The following is a 15,622-nucleotide window of genomic DNA, read 5'->3' as shown; positions in this document are numbered from 1 at the left end:
TCTTGGTTCTCCAAAAAGAGGAAATATGATCTTGATTGCCCATCCCTAAGGACTGAAAAAGTCATCACTGTTCTTGAGAGGGAGACAGTTTCATTTATCATTGCCCCTGCCCCTGACTGCAGTTTCTTAAGGGGGACAGTACCTTCCTGCAAAACTTTTGCCTAGTTATTCTACCTTGAGTGAATTACCACATCATAGACATGTATAATCACCTATTAGAATTTTTAATTCAAACCTTAGAGATTTGTACTCCCTAAAGATACTTTCAAAAAGGACAGAGGTGCCTGGGAAGGGAGAGGGAAAGAGAAGCAGTGAAAGGGAAATTGGCAAAATAGCTGCCAATGTTGCACCTGTATCCAGAAGAATTTATTCTAAAATATCAGCATCTCTTACAGGTACTTACATGATTTAAGAGGCTAGATAAGGAAAGAGATTTGTACCTAATACGTTTACAAGACTAAAAAGAGAACTGATGTGTCTTCAGAGCTGGCAGCGTTGCTCCTACCAAAGCTTGTGTCCCAGCATAGGCTTGCAGTTACTCCAGCCTAATCAGGAGAAAGCGGCATGTTCTCTGGTTAGAGTTCAGTTGTAGGACATTCACGCCATCTAAGAGGTCCACGTTTTGTTTTGTTTTTTCTGGAGGCAGAGAGTGTCACTGTGGTCTGTTTTTCAGAAGTGGATGTCCATAGCCATAGACCAGCTGCTGAGAAAACTGTGTCCAGTGGTCTGTGGTCTCACTTTTGTATCTGATGACTCACACTGTTTCAGAAGAACGCATTTTCTGAGAGTGATCATACTCACAGATGCTGACGTGCCAGGGTAAATGACACTCCTCAACATCAGGACCCAGATCATTGGATTTGATTCAGTATTCAACAAGATGCTAGTGTAAGTGAGCAGAACACAAGGTTGCTGTACTTGCAGAAGCCTGCAGAGTCTGGGTAACCTCAGAAATATTTGGAACTGAGAAGAAGGCACAAAACCCCTAGTTGCTAAGTGGAATTATGTTGCATAGGTTTAAGCGCTAAATATGCTGCAATATGCTTATGAAAAGAGAGAATTTTAAAATATAACAAAGAGAACTCAAAACACAGGGACTTAAGGCATCCAGCTCGCAAAAGAACTTTGAAAATCCTTCTTTAAAGTTTTAACTAAGTATAAAGCACAATTTTCTGCAGCTTATTATTGTTCATTTACAAGTATGCCAGCTATTACAGATATTCTCAAAGTGTTATTAAGACAAACTCGTGAGGAATCATTAGCTAGGCAAATTCTCTTTGTCCAGAGTAGACTGTGAAAGTCTCAGTTTAGTTTCTTGCTGAAGAGGATTCTTAATAAGAAAGAATAATATTGTTGGGTTATATTTAATAGAGGTCAGATTCAGCCAGACCTTCACTCCAAAATTCCTTACTGGTTTCCAAATAAATAATGATCCCAGTGTGTTCTTTACTTGTATACTTCATTTTACTTTATCTTTTATTTTTTTATTTTCTTTGAAACTCTGATATTCAAGCAATACAAATACATATACTGAATTAATATATTCAAAATAATATAAAATAAATTTTTAAACGCTACTTAAATTCATACAAAATACATTTGTGTAACATCAGGGCTAAGATCAAGGGACAGAGTATGCTTTTTTTGCCATGATGCAGCCTCACATAACTAACAAAAATCTACTTTTGTTTCTGTTCCCTTTTAGTCATTACTCATATCATCCACTTCATTGCATATCTTTTCAGTTTTCCCTCCTTCATGTCTTTTCTGTATTCCTCAAAAAGGTATTTAGTTGTTTTCCTGTGTTTTCTCCTAGGTTCACAAAATCACAGAATGGCTGAGGTTGGAAGGGACCTCTAGAGATTGTCTAGTCCAATTCCTGTGCTCCAAGCATGGTCAACTAGAACAGGTTGATCAGCACCATGTCCAGTTGGGTTTTGACTGTCTTCAGGGATGGAGGCTCTGCAACCTCTCTGGGCAGCCTGTTCCAGTGTTCAATCACCCTTAAAGTAAAAAAGGTTTTTCTTATGTTTAAAGGTAATTTCTTGTATTTCAGTTTGTGCCTATTGCCTCTTGTTCTTTCACTGAATACCACAGCTCAGTCTTCTTTAATACCCTGCCTCATCAGGTATTTATAAGCATTGATAAGATCTGCCACTGAGGGTTCTTTTCTCAAGGATACTCAGTCCCAGTTCTCTCATCCTCTCTGTCTTTGCTGCAAAGACACATTGCTGGCTCATGTTCAACTTTGGTCTCATTTTGTGAGATTCCTAGGTTGTTTCCACTAAAAAGTCAGTGTAAGATGTAGTAGAAGGTAGAATCAAATAACTGTTTGCAATTCAGGTCAGTAAGGACAGTAAGAAAATGTTGGAAATTTTTTCCTGATCAGACTTCTGAAGGGGCAGAACGGCTGAAGCATTGTTGTTACGGGGTATAAATAGGAAGAGAGTAGCTGCCATTAGGACAAAACTCCACTTCTGTGGAACTTAGGGCTTCCTACGGCAAATGCCTTCCCTAGCACCTCCTTAACTGTAGAAATGCTTCTGTGTATCATGACAGGTTTGGGTGGCAGCTGCTTCTTGTTCCAAATTCCTACTGTACCCTTCGCCATTCCTGCAGTTTGTAGGTGAGTCCCAATATTGCCTTAAAAGTGCTTGTAAATGTTTATTCCAGTTAAGCTTTTACAGATATGTTATTTTTAAGGCTATTTTTTCTTGTTTACACTTGAATGGAGTACATTGTATTAATTAAGGATTTTCACAGCAATATTTGTAAGAATTTTAACATAACATTGAACATTTTCAAATTATTTCATACAAAGCTGACAATGCACTGTGCTGTGCTTACGCCTCTGCCTTTGCTTCAAAAGGAAAATCTAGCAGACCACATTATACAAAGAGCTCTTGTAAGATCTTTATTGCAGAAAGGCCGGTGATATTCAGAGCTGAAGTTTTGACAATTTTTGGTTTGTTTCTAAAGCAAGTACGAAAATAGTCTTTTTAAATGACTCTGAAGATGCAAGTGAGGAACATAAACTGTACCTACAAAGATGTATGTAGTCTTTAAAAATGTAATCCCACAAATGTTGTGCAGTTAGACATGGGGAAGATAGACATGGAAACCAAATTCTTCTAGCCTGGGTAAACTTGGAATTTAAATGTGATTCAGTTCCTAAATAGCAATAGCCAAATTTCAGAGATGCTCAGGATCAAAAGTTCCTCTGGAGTCCTTTGCAAGCAGAGGGCATCCAGCCGTTCTGAAAACAAGGGCACTTTTATTTAGAAGAGCAGCTTAAAAACATTAGTTTTCTTTTTTTATATATTTTTTGTTTGTCAAATAGTATACTGTATACCAAATACATTCCTCGGGGTTCTGTGAAAACAAGAAATTTATTCATTGGAAGGAAAGTTTTACTTGGAAGAGAGACTATTCTGAATTAGGTCTTAATGTTTATGTTTCATCAGTGTACGTTATGTTTGCATTCACTTATAGGGGCCTTGCATGGTCCTGCGCCTGTAGGTTTTCAGGAACCTATTCCTGATTGTCCATATAAGCATCATTTGGAGCGTGCCATGGCTCTCACCTGGCCTGTGTCTTGAACTACTTTTCCGTAGGAACAAGGATGAGGGAGACAAGATAAATAGTTGGTGTAATCATGAGTCTTGCCTTGGTATGGAGTTGGGCCATGGTGAGTTAGACACAGCCTTCGAACTGGAAACTTGGAAGTGCTTTCAAGCCTAGTAATATATATGTAGCCAGGATGATGCCATTTTCTTTCTTTCTTTGTGAAGCAACTTGTAAATGTTGCTATTTCATGGTACACTGACAGGACCAATGACTTGGATTCTGAAGCAGAAAGGTGTCTGAAATCTAGCTCTGGCCTAAATCTTCCTGAAATCACCAGTGTTTGGTGAGAACAGAAAATCTGTTTCTCTCTTCTAAATTCCAGTTGTTTTTTGTTAAAAGGCAAGAAGGTTTCCTTTCATTTCCATCTATGAAACCAGGACATTTTCTTGTTTATTTTAGGTGTATACAGCTTTCTGCATTCGTCCCCAACTCTATAATGTGTAGACTGTTATCTTCCTGACTCTGTTACATCAAAAATGACCCATTTAGGGCACTATTGGATCAGTAGAATCCAGTGGACACCCCTCTGAGGAACCCACATGCTTTAATTATGTGACTGGGGACTGTCTGAAAGTACCTTGGAGAAGATGACAACTAATTTGAGTGAAGTGTCAGGGGGGAGAGGGGAGGATTGCAGAAGATCTGCAGCTGATAGGTCAGGCAACCATGGGGTAACAGAAAGAAAAGAAGTACACCGGCAGCTAGTGTGATATGTGGATTTAAGCATTCAGCTACTATGCATAGATTCTGATGAGTGCTTTGACCGGCCCACTGAAGAGTGTAGGTTGTGCTGGGGTTTGTGTGCTCAAAAGGTTTTGAAAATAATTTGAGGCCAGAATTCACTGCTGCATTTTAAACTAGAGGTGATTATATATATAAACAAATGAATTAAATCCATTTAGTGATTTTGGTATTCTGAAATTATATGTGGATGCACTTTATATAGCTAAATGAAACATGATTTGTTTCAAAAGTCTAATTATTAGTTCTGAGTCTAATTTTCAATAATAGTTACTGATGGAAATAATCCCCTCCTTTCTTTAGGTCATGTGGGGTTAAGAAAGGCAGTTCTTTTCTCATGACTTAAGGAAGAAATATATAAGAACTACTGATGATATTCTCATTTCTAAAAATCAGTATTATTCAGCCATAATTATAAGTCATTCAGGTTTCTTAAAGGTCTTTCATCTGATGGAGCAGTTTGTATAATCCAGAAACCTGAAAAAGTGAGAGAGCATTACAGGAAGTTTGCCTCATGACTTCCAGACAAACAAGTCATCTAGAGTGACTAAGGGAAAATCATGCTTTACATCCCGTTCATGCGTTACATCTTCCTCAGCCTCACGTAGACAGTTCATTGAGTACACATTGCATCTTAGCTTGGGCACAGGCAAAGTCAGGGAGGAGTATAGCCTCTGTTTTAATTTATAGTTACTTTTTTAAAGAATTAAATGCTCTGGTAACAGAAATTATTTTTCTGTACTGCATAACCTTGTGTTTCTGTTTGCCTGAGCTTATGTACTACAGGCTTTTTAAGGCTTTTCAAACGATATAGTGGGAGCTATGAGAGAATGGGAAGTTTGCTCTCTGTATAACCATTCCTAACAGCCGTACCTGAATTGGGCTAGGCCCCTCTCTCCTGCTCTGGAGCAAGGAGAAATTATTTAGTAATCCGTAGTCCGATGAATGAATGATATGGGAGGACTATCAGTGAACAAGAAGATGAGATTTAAGGGGATGAAATAGGTGTTAGCTGTGTTTTGGGAGAAGGGAATAATATTAAAAGAGTGTAACGAAAAAAGGGTTTGTATGCCCTTACACAATGTGGAGAAGGGACTGCTATCTGTTAATGGAGAGGATGAAATGTGGTAAATATAAGCAAAAGGATACAATACTAGGTGATGGAGAACGAATGCAGTGAGAAAAACGAGAAACACTAGTTTGTTGAGCAAGAAGGAGAGAAGTGAGGGGACTAACTGGCAATCCCTAACGAGGCTGGAGCGGGAGGTAGCTCGAAGCCACTAGGCACCGGGCTGCTAGTCAGCTTGCCCGGGAAGTGGCCGGGCCCGGGCGAGTAAACACCTGCGGAGGGCGGGCCGAGGAGCGCTGATTGGGCGCGGGCGCGGTTCCTATGGAGACGTGCCCCGCTCGGGGCCAGGCGTCGCTCGCCGCGGTTCCCATGGAGACGGGGCCTACAGCGGCGAGCAGGCGGACGTGCGGGTTGGTGCCGGGAGGGGCTAGCCGGGACTGGGCTATTCTGCGGGCGTCTTCCGGAAGGTGCTCCAGGCCCCTTCCCCACTGTAGTGCAGCTTGTCCTTCAGAGCCCCCCGACACAGCATCCACACGTCTTGCCTCACCACCCCAGGTATTTGTTGTCTTTTGCTTCCTTCTCGCTGATAAACACCCTCCATTTGCTGCCTCTGAGTCCTAAGCATTATCTTCTGCCATGTGCCATGTGCTCCTCTCTACTACCTTCTCCAAAGAGACTTGCCCTCAACAATCTTCCTGCCATCTGTTCTTGTATCTCAGAGTGTCTGTCCCTCTGGGCCCTCCTCATGGGAGCTGCTTCCTGCCTGTTTACCATTGCCCTGGTGATGTTTTCTTTCCCTCCTCCCTGATTCTGCCTTTCTTTCTTTGCACTTAAATTGTACAACCCTCTAGTCCCACATGGTACCTGATCCCTGGTTTACCTGCAGCTCTCCCTTCCTGTCATCCCAGAGGATATCTGCTGTAGGGGACCCCGTGTTGGTACTCCTCATGGTATGTTACCCTCTGTCAACTTTCCTGGACACCCTCTAGGGTATGTACCCATCTCCCAGTCCCAGGGTTAATTGTTTCTTCCTACCATGCCTTGTCTTTTCCTTATGCAGTCCCCTGTGCCTTTCACTCTTCCCCCCATCCTGCATAATGGCAGAGCCTGACATCAGGCTATCATGTATCCCTGTAGCATAGTCCACCACGTATGTTACCAGCTGTGCCGTCGTGTTTCTGTTTGACTTTGATGAGAGGGTCCTATTACATAGATATCCCAGGTTTCTTTTGTATGTATTTGGTCCTTATCCAACTTCTGCTATGTTTTGTTCGTTCTTATGAGAATGCATAATGCATGATGTATGATTGCTGTTTTGTATGTCTAACCTTACTTGTAATTAGCAAAAGAGCTACTAACAGTAAGGAAAGAGACCTAATAAAGTCAGCACATAATTAATACTAACTTGCGTCACTGATTGTCATCAGTTTTTTCTTGGAACTGTATTGACACAGTTTCCTCTTTTTTTGTTGTTGTTTTTGTCAACAAGGCTAGGGCACAGAACCATTTAAGCTGCAGCTGTGTTGCTATAGTCTCTGCTGCTTGTCTCCTTATGACTTTCAGCAGAGTGAAACAGCTATGATAATGCTCAGGTGGTCTTGGTTATGTCCATTACTGCTTCATCAGTAAAAACAATCGTGACTAGAGATGCTTAATTGGTACTGGCCATGGGGCATTTTTTTTCTCATCCTCTTTTCTGTAGCTTTGAAAGGAGCAGACACAAGAACAGTTTATTAGCCTTCCAGATGGTGTCCATTACGCATATCTTGTATTCTTGTTGCAGTAAGGATATGTTATATGGAGAGCAAGGGAGGGAGAGTGAGAGAAAAGTACAGCTTCTTTATACTTTGAATGAGATTTTTAAGTCTTTAAGCCCCTTTGACAAAATAGGGATTGTATGAAAGTCTGAATATTCTCAGCTATTATTTTGTATTGTTTTTCAGTATCACTATGTTCTCTCTGTTTGAAAAGTGACTAGCTCAAACATGGCATCTAATTTGTTTTTGCTGGAGTAGGGTTTTAGTAATAACACTGTGAAATCTCTACTGAATCAGATGTGCCAATATCTGATAACACACAGTAGCATTCAATTGTTTGTTATTTACAATAGAGCCATCATATTTGGTAAAATGATGCTTTTCAGAAGCTAATGTAAATCCCCTTGGGCCCATGTGCAGGGGAGTGGGAGTACTTATCAATTGCCTCTGTCTGGATATGCTTGAGGTAAATGATGAGATTGTAATGGGTATCTTTATTGTCTAGGTAGTGTAGGTAAGCTGTGCTTGTTGTACGGTGGTGTCTCTTACTTACGTCTGTGCTGTCTCCTAGGTCATCTTTTAATGTCATCAGATTTATTTATTTTTATTTTTCCTTTGACTGTAAGACATCCAGGAGATGGGTGCAACTTAGAGTTAAAACTATGTACTGTGTTTTCCATTATGGGACTCTGTGTGTGGATCATCTTGGAAAAATAACATATTTCATCTTTGCTCACTCATATTTTTATATGAGATGAATAAGTTTTATGTTATGTGTAACCCACACACCTGTCAGGGATACCACTTTTAATTTACCAATACAGTTAACTTAAAGATTTGGGAAAAACTTATTTTTATAGGAAACTGCATGGTACCTTTTTAATTTTAAGATAGTTGTAAAGAGAGATTGCATTATAAATATCTCATTTTCTAACTGCTTCTGGGTTTTTTTGTTTTTTTTAGAAAAAAAAAGACTTCAGTTTGATAATTTCAAGGCTGGATAATAGGCTGGAAGTGTGATCTTATTTTTGTTTCCTTACATAAAGGTCTTGTCTAATAATGTATTTCTAAGTTTTGCTTAGGAAGCATGTGTCAGGTTTTTTTTTAAAAGGCACTTATGAAATTGTTTCGATACTGTGTTGAGTATAGACTGAGGACAGTTTTTTTTCAGTGCCTTTAGAAATAGAGTTCAGAAACAGTCTCATAAGCACTTAATGACAACATTTTTTATCTTTTATATATTTATGATCAGAGAAAAAACAAATGTCAGATTTATTTAATATTTTTAACTGTGGTAGCTGTCAGATGCATTATGAACAACAATGGCTAAAAGGAAGCTAACTTTCTGTAGTGTTGTGTGCTACAGGCAGAGACAATACTGCTTGTGAATATCCAGTACGGTGACTTTTACAGAAAATACGTATTTCTGCTTACCTAAATGAAAAAGATATTATTTATTCTATTTTCATACCTTATTTCAGTTTGAAGATTACCAAGAACAAGCATAATCTAAAGAGAATACATACTTTAATTGCCTTAAGGATAAATGTTAAAGTGAGATCTAGGCAAGCAGAATTAAAAGACCACCAGACTGTTGTGTCCTCTAGCAGTGCTTGTTATTCAGTGTGCCTGAGAAAAACAAGGTTGACTTTTATTATGCTTGTCATTTCCAACTATCAGGGACTCATTTTCTGAACCTCTAGAATTAGTTTTGTCTAGTCTGTGAGAAAAATGGTGTTCAAATTGTGGCATTCTTTTGCAGGAGAGATGCTGCATCACGTTTGCTGATATGGAAGTCTCTTGCATTTAAAGAGATTAAAGAGCCACTGTTTGAAAGGCACGCTTGTCTGATTTGTTGTTCTCTGTATCCCTGTGCTTATCCAGACGGGATTATCTATAACTACTGACACAGAATAATACTGTGCTGTGAGAGAAGCTGTATTAACTCCAGAGATTTGAGAAAATGCGCTGAGCAGAGATTACTTTTTTTTCCCTTTTGTTTCTTTTTCTTTTTTTTTTTCTCCTCTCTCAGTCAAAGTGTATATGACACCTCTTAGAATCAATGGTTATTCTTCTACACAGTTTATAATTAGATGTGAGGCAGATGTGGATAATAAATAATAGGTGGATGTGAAGCAGATAAAGGAGCACATGACCTCCATGTTGTTTATTTTCTTTTTAGTTTTAAAGATGCAGTTAATGTTACTGAAATACAGCTATTTCCTCATACCTGTTGGGCTTTCTGAAAAGTGACTTTGAGATGGATTTGATGGAGGACAGAACAAGAAGAACTTTGCAGTCCACAGTTAGGAAGTGATGGGGAGGGGGAGACAGGGAAATGTGTCAAGATAACTGTGGGAAGAAAAGACAAACGGGACAGAGAAATTAAAATTTTAATGGATAGAAAGACCAAATGAGCAGTGCTGTATGAGACAAGGCTGGATTGTGATTTGACTAAATTTTTCATAAATGTCTTCAAGAGAAGAGAAATATGTGTGCAATTTGCAGCTCTTCCCCTCTTTTGGGAGTATACTGCTCTAAGATTCTCCGTGGAAAGCACAGGATTTCTCTGAATGACTAAATCTTTTTATGCTTCTCTTTTCCATCTGTATAAAAGGGCAAAGAATATTTTCCCCACGTTGTAGTTTAGTGGCATTTAGTAATTAGATTGGGAAATTTTATCCCTTGATAATGCAGGAATATAATTAAGAAAGAATTTTGCCTCCAGAAATGACTATTAACTAATATTCCAGGAAACTTTAGAATTTAAATTTAAAATTCGTTGATAATCAATTATGCTATGCTGTAGATTGGGAGTGAGAAGATGTTTGATTTGTCTTAGTTATCAGCCTTAACTGTCTTCTATCACCTTTTGTTTTAGATTTATCACAGTGTAACAAATGGAAAAGGAACTAAATGAGCTAACTAAGTGGAATGAAAAAGAATGGAAAGAGCTACAGGCTTGCAAGTTCTCTTCTCAGAAGACAACACTGCAGGATGTCAGCAAGCAACTCCAAGACATGCATGAAAAATTTAACAAATTAAAAGAAGATTTTGTCTATAATCTGAGAATTTTAGAAGAGAGAGATAAAGAGTTAGAACGCTATGATGTCATGGTCACTCACCTGAAAACTTCTGAAAATGCTAAAAAGGCAGAAATTAGTGATCTTAGAATACAGCTAGATAAACTGGAGCAAGCACTTATGAAGGAAAGAAAAAAACGAGAACTTCATTATCACTGTCAACAAAACCTTGAAGACCATAAATTAGAGCTGAAACAGTTTTGCAGGTGAGATGTGACTTCCTTAGAATGGTATGCAGGAAATGAGAAACCTAGCTTCTCTAGGATATGTTTAGATTGGGGTAAAGCAGTAACATCATTCATACAGTAGAGAGCACTTTGAGCATGGAGATTTGATTATTTGTTCTGACAGAGGAATGCCTAGATTATGAACAGAGTAAGGGCAAACAGAAGTGACTCAGGCTGTCTTTACATCTCCTGTATCTTGATTTTCACCAGTGACTTGTCCAATGTCTGGAAATACCTTAGGGAAGGGATGACATTAAGTAAAAGTAAGGATGCTGTTAAACAAACAGCATGCCCCTACATAATTCACAAGGTGTGTATACTGGGGAGATGGTGTGATTAGGGGAGGGACGTGGTGTGGGGACCTGAAAAAGATTTGTCCAAAGGGGGGCACTTTTTTTGTGGGGACGGAGGTGAATCTGAAACTGTTGTAATATATGTCCCCTATGTGTTATATCAAGATACATTTGTCTATTCTGTATGCAAGGAGTTAAATGGTAATTTTGCCGACTATTATTAGTAATAATATCTAAGATTACTAAACACTAATTGCTATATTGTGCTGTGGATTCAACGCACAGTTCAGCCTTTCAATTATTTTAGGCTATTACAAGCTACTCCTGTGATAGGAATTGGATTTGCAGGCTGTTGAACACATCTTGTCCCATCTTCCCTGATAGGCTTCCTTGCCGGAAAGAAGTCCTTTGGGGCATATCCAGTCACAGGACTGGGATTTAGGGCTTATCTAACCAATTAAAAGATCGAGGTAGCCAGAGCAGTGCACTTACTTAATTTGGCCATTCTCAATGATTTTTATTTCTCTGTCTATACTTGTAAACCTTGGAAAAAGTATAAATGCTAATTTCTTGAGGTCTCTCTAAATCTTAGTTCTTTTCTAATAGAACTACTGTCTTCAGATATAATAGTATCTTTGAAATTATTCTCTCTTTAATTTGATCACTGTGATAAAATGTTCTCATTCAGACTGCATTTATAATGTAGAGATGGTTGGATTAGTTATAAATAACTTTTCAGTTATTAGAAGTGGTCTGGACATGTTAGAATTTCTCACAGGCAACTGATTGATGTTACCATCATTATGGAGCATATGCAAATTCATTTAAGGCCAGTGCAGGAATTTTATGTGGAATATATCCTTTGGGTATGGGAGGAGGAGTGTGAAGCTCTTACACCCAGCGTTGCCTGTTTCCCAGGTTGAGCTGGACGCCGATTCCTGAGCTGTACAGCAGTACAGTATTTTTCTACACCTCCCTTGTTTGTCCCACAACTCTCCAAGACAAGGCAGGTCAGAAGTACCTGTCTGGACTGCACTGAGACAGCACGTCCATTATACTTTATTTATGTGCTTAACTGTTGGCAATGGGATTCAGATCAATTTAGCTGATGTATAAATTTAAAAGCAAAATGAAGCAGAGTACGAAATTGAGTATGCATTTAGCTATTTATGACTATCCAGTTCTTGTTTGCAATTGTATCTATGTAGCTGTTATGTTATAAACCTTACCTAAACAAATGCAGCAGTCATTCAGCTATATAAAATAACTATAATATAGAGTTCTAAGTAATCAGAAGATTGCAGAATATCAGTCCAGGTCTATTTAGCCATTAATATCTACACCAAGCCTCTTGAGTCTTGAAGGGATGCGACCAAAGTTTGGAAGGGTTCATGCTATTGTTGCTGAACTCGCTGGTCACAGTAGCAGTATCAGCTCTTTGAACTTGTTTGAAGTGCTGGTCTTACTGTATTGCAGAGAGACGTTTCCTTGATAGTACATAAAAATATTTGGGGCAGGGGGTATGGAGCTGCTTCTATTTTTAAATGTAAGAAAACATGTCTGAAAGCTCAGATTTTTGCTGAGCAGCTATTGCTTTGCATTTTCTTCTTATGCAACACAAATTTTGGGGTGGAGGAGATGTCTCTTGTATTTAAGTGCAAGTTTTGCAGTACTTTTCAGTGAATCATCAATATTTCATACACAGCAGTAACTGCTGAAGTATTTGGGGGGGAAATGATATATACTGATGTAACTGGTTTCAGTTGATCCATGAAAGAACTGTTTCAGATAACTGATGAAGTTTTTTGTTTATTAAATTCATAACAAAGGGATTTGAGGCTTTTTTTTTTTTTAACCTCTGGGGGTTTTTTTTTCTTTCTTTCTTTTTTTATAAGCTTACATTTCCAGACAAATTATTTAAATTCATCATGTATCATCAGGGACCTGGGGTTTTTACAGATCCTTCATGGTCTCTTAATCAGTCTCCAGGTTTATAAAGATTAAAACAAAAATAAAGCTCAAAAATCCGAATGTAGATACTCTTACAATGTGTTTCATGAAAGCAGTTGATATAGGGTGTGGTCCAAGTAGGCAAAGCCAATATAGCGGTCATCCATATAACAAAAAGTTTAGCTATTAACAGCATGACTTTACAACTTTTTTGCTAATTCTTGGCTTCTCTTACTATGTTATAAAGGTCTTTTCTAGAATCAATAGCTGATATAAAGAAAAGGGGAAAAATTGCTGCCTGCGTTAACTTGCATATAGTTATTACTGGATTATTGGAGTGGTGCGCCAAATCAGTTACTGCACCTAACATTGTACCTGTTTCTACCTGGTTTTGGTTGGATGTTGATTTTCATTTGTAAAGCTGGGTGTTCGATAACAACTGAAAACAAATAAAAACGCTTGCAACTCTGAAGTTTATCTTTCCGTTTCTATTTGGAAGAGTAGGGTTTTTTTCTGTAATGGTTACAAATACAAATGGATAGGTTTATGGCACTTCCCTCTCTCTCATTGCTGAGTAGTGATGCATAAAAAGCCAGAAAGTTTAGCATTATTAGTAAGTATCATCATCCCTGAATTCCAACTCTATTACTTGGTTATGCCTCGATTCTGATGCCTGTATTTTTTCCATTGCACTTGCAAAATGCCTCATTGCATACTCCTCCTTTTGTCCCACTTACTTTTCTCTGCAGACTCTTTATTTCTAGTGCTTTTTGCCATGAATTGGGTCAAGTGGCATTCCTCCCTTACTCATTTCTGAAATATTCTAAGTTCCGTTGTAACAGTTATATTTAGCAAGCCAGTTTGAGAAGCGGGTGGTGGTTGGATTGTATAGCTTGGTTTGTCTCAAACAGAAACTGAAACTAATCCTCTTGCTTTCTGAATAGAAGGCTTGCTACACAAAAGTATAGTTTCAGTTTCTGTTCTGAGGTTGCCAAGATAATGGCTTTATCTGAAGTTTGCTTTAAGAGTTATCCTTTATATTAGTGCAAAATTGTAATCAATTTGTTAAGTATTTGTCAGAGTATTTCTTGATATATTAAACCAGGAAAGACAAATGTCATTAGTCACCTTCTCCCCCCCCACACTTTTTTTTTTTTTCCCAGCCATCCTGTTCTTTCTTATTTCCATTTACTGGGAAAAGACACCCCTAGAATGAGATGGTGGGTAATTGTAGAATGAGCTGCTAGAAACGAATGGGGCAATGATGGAGTCTGTAGAAAGTCTTTAAGCAAAAATCCATTTAGAATGATTTAACGTGTAATGTAAGCACTTGGACCAGGCTTTTGGGGAACATGTGTTGTTTTTATAGAAGTATGTAAATAAATATACCTGATACAAACTCTTGAATAACAAATTTCAGAAGCACAGACTATAACAGAAAGGAAGAGGCAGTTGTGGTCCAAATTGCTGCACTACGAAAGATATTCAAAATACTAAACCCCCGAACAAGGTCATCCAGTTGTTCTTACTCTACATTGATATACCTGACGTCTTTTCAACAATATTTGGTTGCATGTTGAAGATTACTAGTGTCTACAAATATTATCCAGGTCACTAGAAGGCTTAAATACAAGATATACTTTTGGGAGAAGTAGAAGGAGTAGTCAGTTCAAATGGCAGACTGCCATGCATTTGAATTCATAACCAGTGGTATATGGCTGTACTTTGTTCTCAGGTTCCAAAGTAAAAGATCAAGGATTCTCCAGTCTCCCCTGTACTCAGAAACTTGATCTCTACAAGTTGGTCAGCTTTATTATTGCTAGCTGAAGAAGTGTCACAGGGAGAGGTGATTTTTATTTTCATGTATTAAGGGACTTTCTAAAGATTAATGGTTCTGACCTCTTCTGTGGCTTATAAACTTGGATTATGAATATGGAATTTCTGTTGTAACTAACTGATGCAGTTCATATAGTCTGTTTAAAATTTTGAATAACTTATTTAAAAACAACTTGAACTGTCTCTTGCTAATAGCAATATGTGAAATAGTTGCCTAAATTAAGATGGGAAAAGTAATGACTTGCTGGACTCTTGCTAGATCAGTTACAGAAAGGCCTCTAGATGTTATATTGCTAAGGAACTAGGGAGAAAGATGGGTATGTTGTTCTTACCTGTTATTAGCTCCTTATTTAAAAAAATAAAAAGAGAAAGAGAGAGTTGGAGATAGACTTTTCATCAGAACCAAAAGTTTGGTTTTCTTTTTGAGCAGTGAAACCTCTCATTCAAGAAAGGGAAGAGAATGATGCATTTCAAACAAGACTTTCACAGAGAAATTATATCCTGAATGTACATATTCATACAGCGTGAAGGTTTATAAGCAAAGTTAGAAACTGTCTACCCTGCAGAGTGATATTGTAACTCTGCTGGCAGTGGAGGTTGTGTTAGGACAAGTTCTGTTCAAGTCTGCTGCTGCCAATCTTGCATATTACCATGCTGACCTTTTCTGTATGCTCGCTAACAGAAACTCCTTCCCCATTTTGACTGTAGCCAGATTTTGTGTCTAAAATGCCCTACCAGTAGGTTTCAAAGCAGATGATAGTATTGAGGAGAAGATGCAGCAAGAAAAGCTTTTCTGGGAAGTCATTATGGCTGGAGTCTATGGAGATGGACAGAAATATGTGGGCTTTTCTTTCCTTTTTTTTTTTTTTTTTTCCCCCTTTTAACCTATAATTAGTCCAGATTATTTTGTACTTAAGTGATTTGTGATGAATCCCTGTTGGTCAATAAATAAATGGGGCACAAACAAATGCATCTCTAACATAATGTGAGGTCTAACAACTTAAAAATATATATATCATGTTATATTTTCATTCTGCTG

General features: G+C 38.2%; 1 protein-coding gene across 1 annotated transcript in view; it reads left to right on the top strand.

The window, feature by feature from the left end:
• Window positions 1-10,094: 10,094 nt before the first annotated feature.
• CCDC57 (coiled-coil domain containing 57) overlaps window positions 10,095-15,622 on the top strand; it is a 43,393-nt gene continuing 37,865 nt past the window's right edge. The window contains exon 1 of the mRNA XM_067308644.1: window positions 10,095-10,483. Coding sequence (XP_067164745.1) covers window positions 10,095-10,483 — 389 coding nt within the window. The remainder of the gene's footprint in view (window positions 10,484-15,622) is intronic.

The sequence above is a fragment of the Apteryx mantelli genome, chromosome 19 (genome assembly GCF_036417845.1).
Source record: "Apteryx mantelli isolate bAptMan1 chromosome 19, bAptMan1.hap1, whole genome shotgun sequence".
In the NCBI taxonomy this organism is placed as follows: domain Eukaryota; kingdom Metazoa; phylum Chordata; class Aves; order Apterygiformes; family Apterygidae; genus Apteryx; species Apteryx mantelli.
The sequence above is the reverse complement of the archived record's forward strand: the minus strand, read 5'-3'. Positions and strand labels throughout refer to the sequence as shown.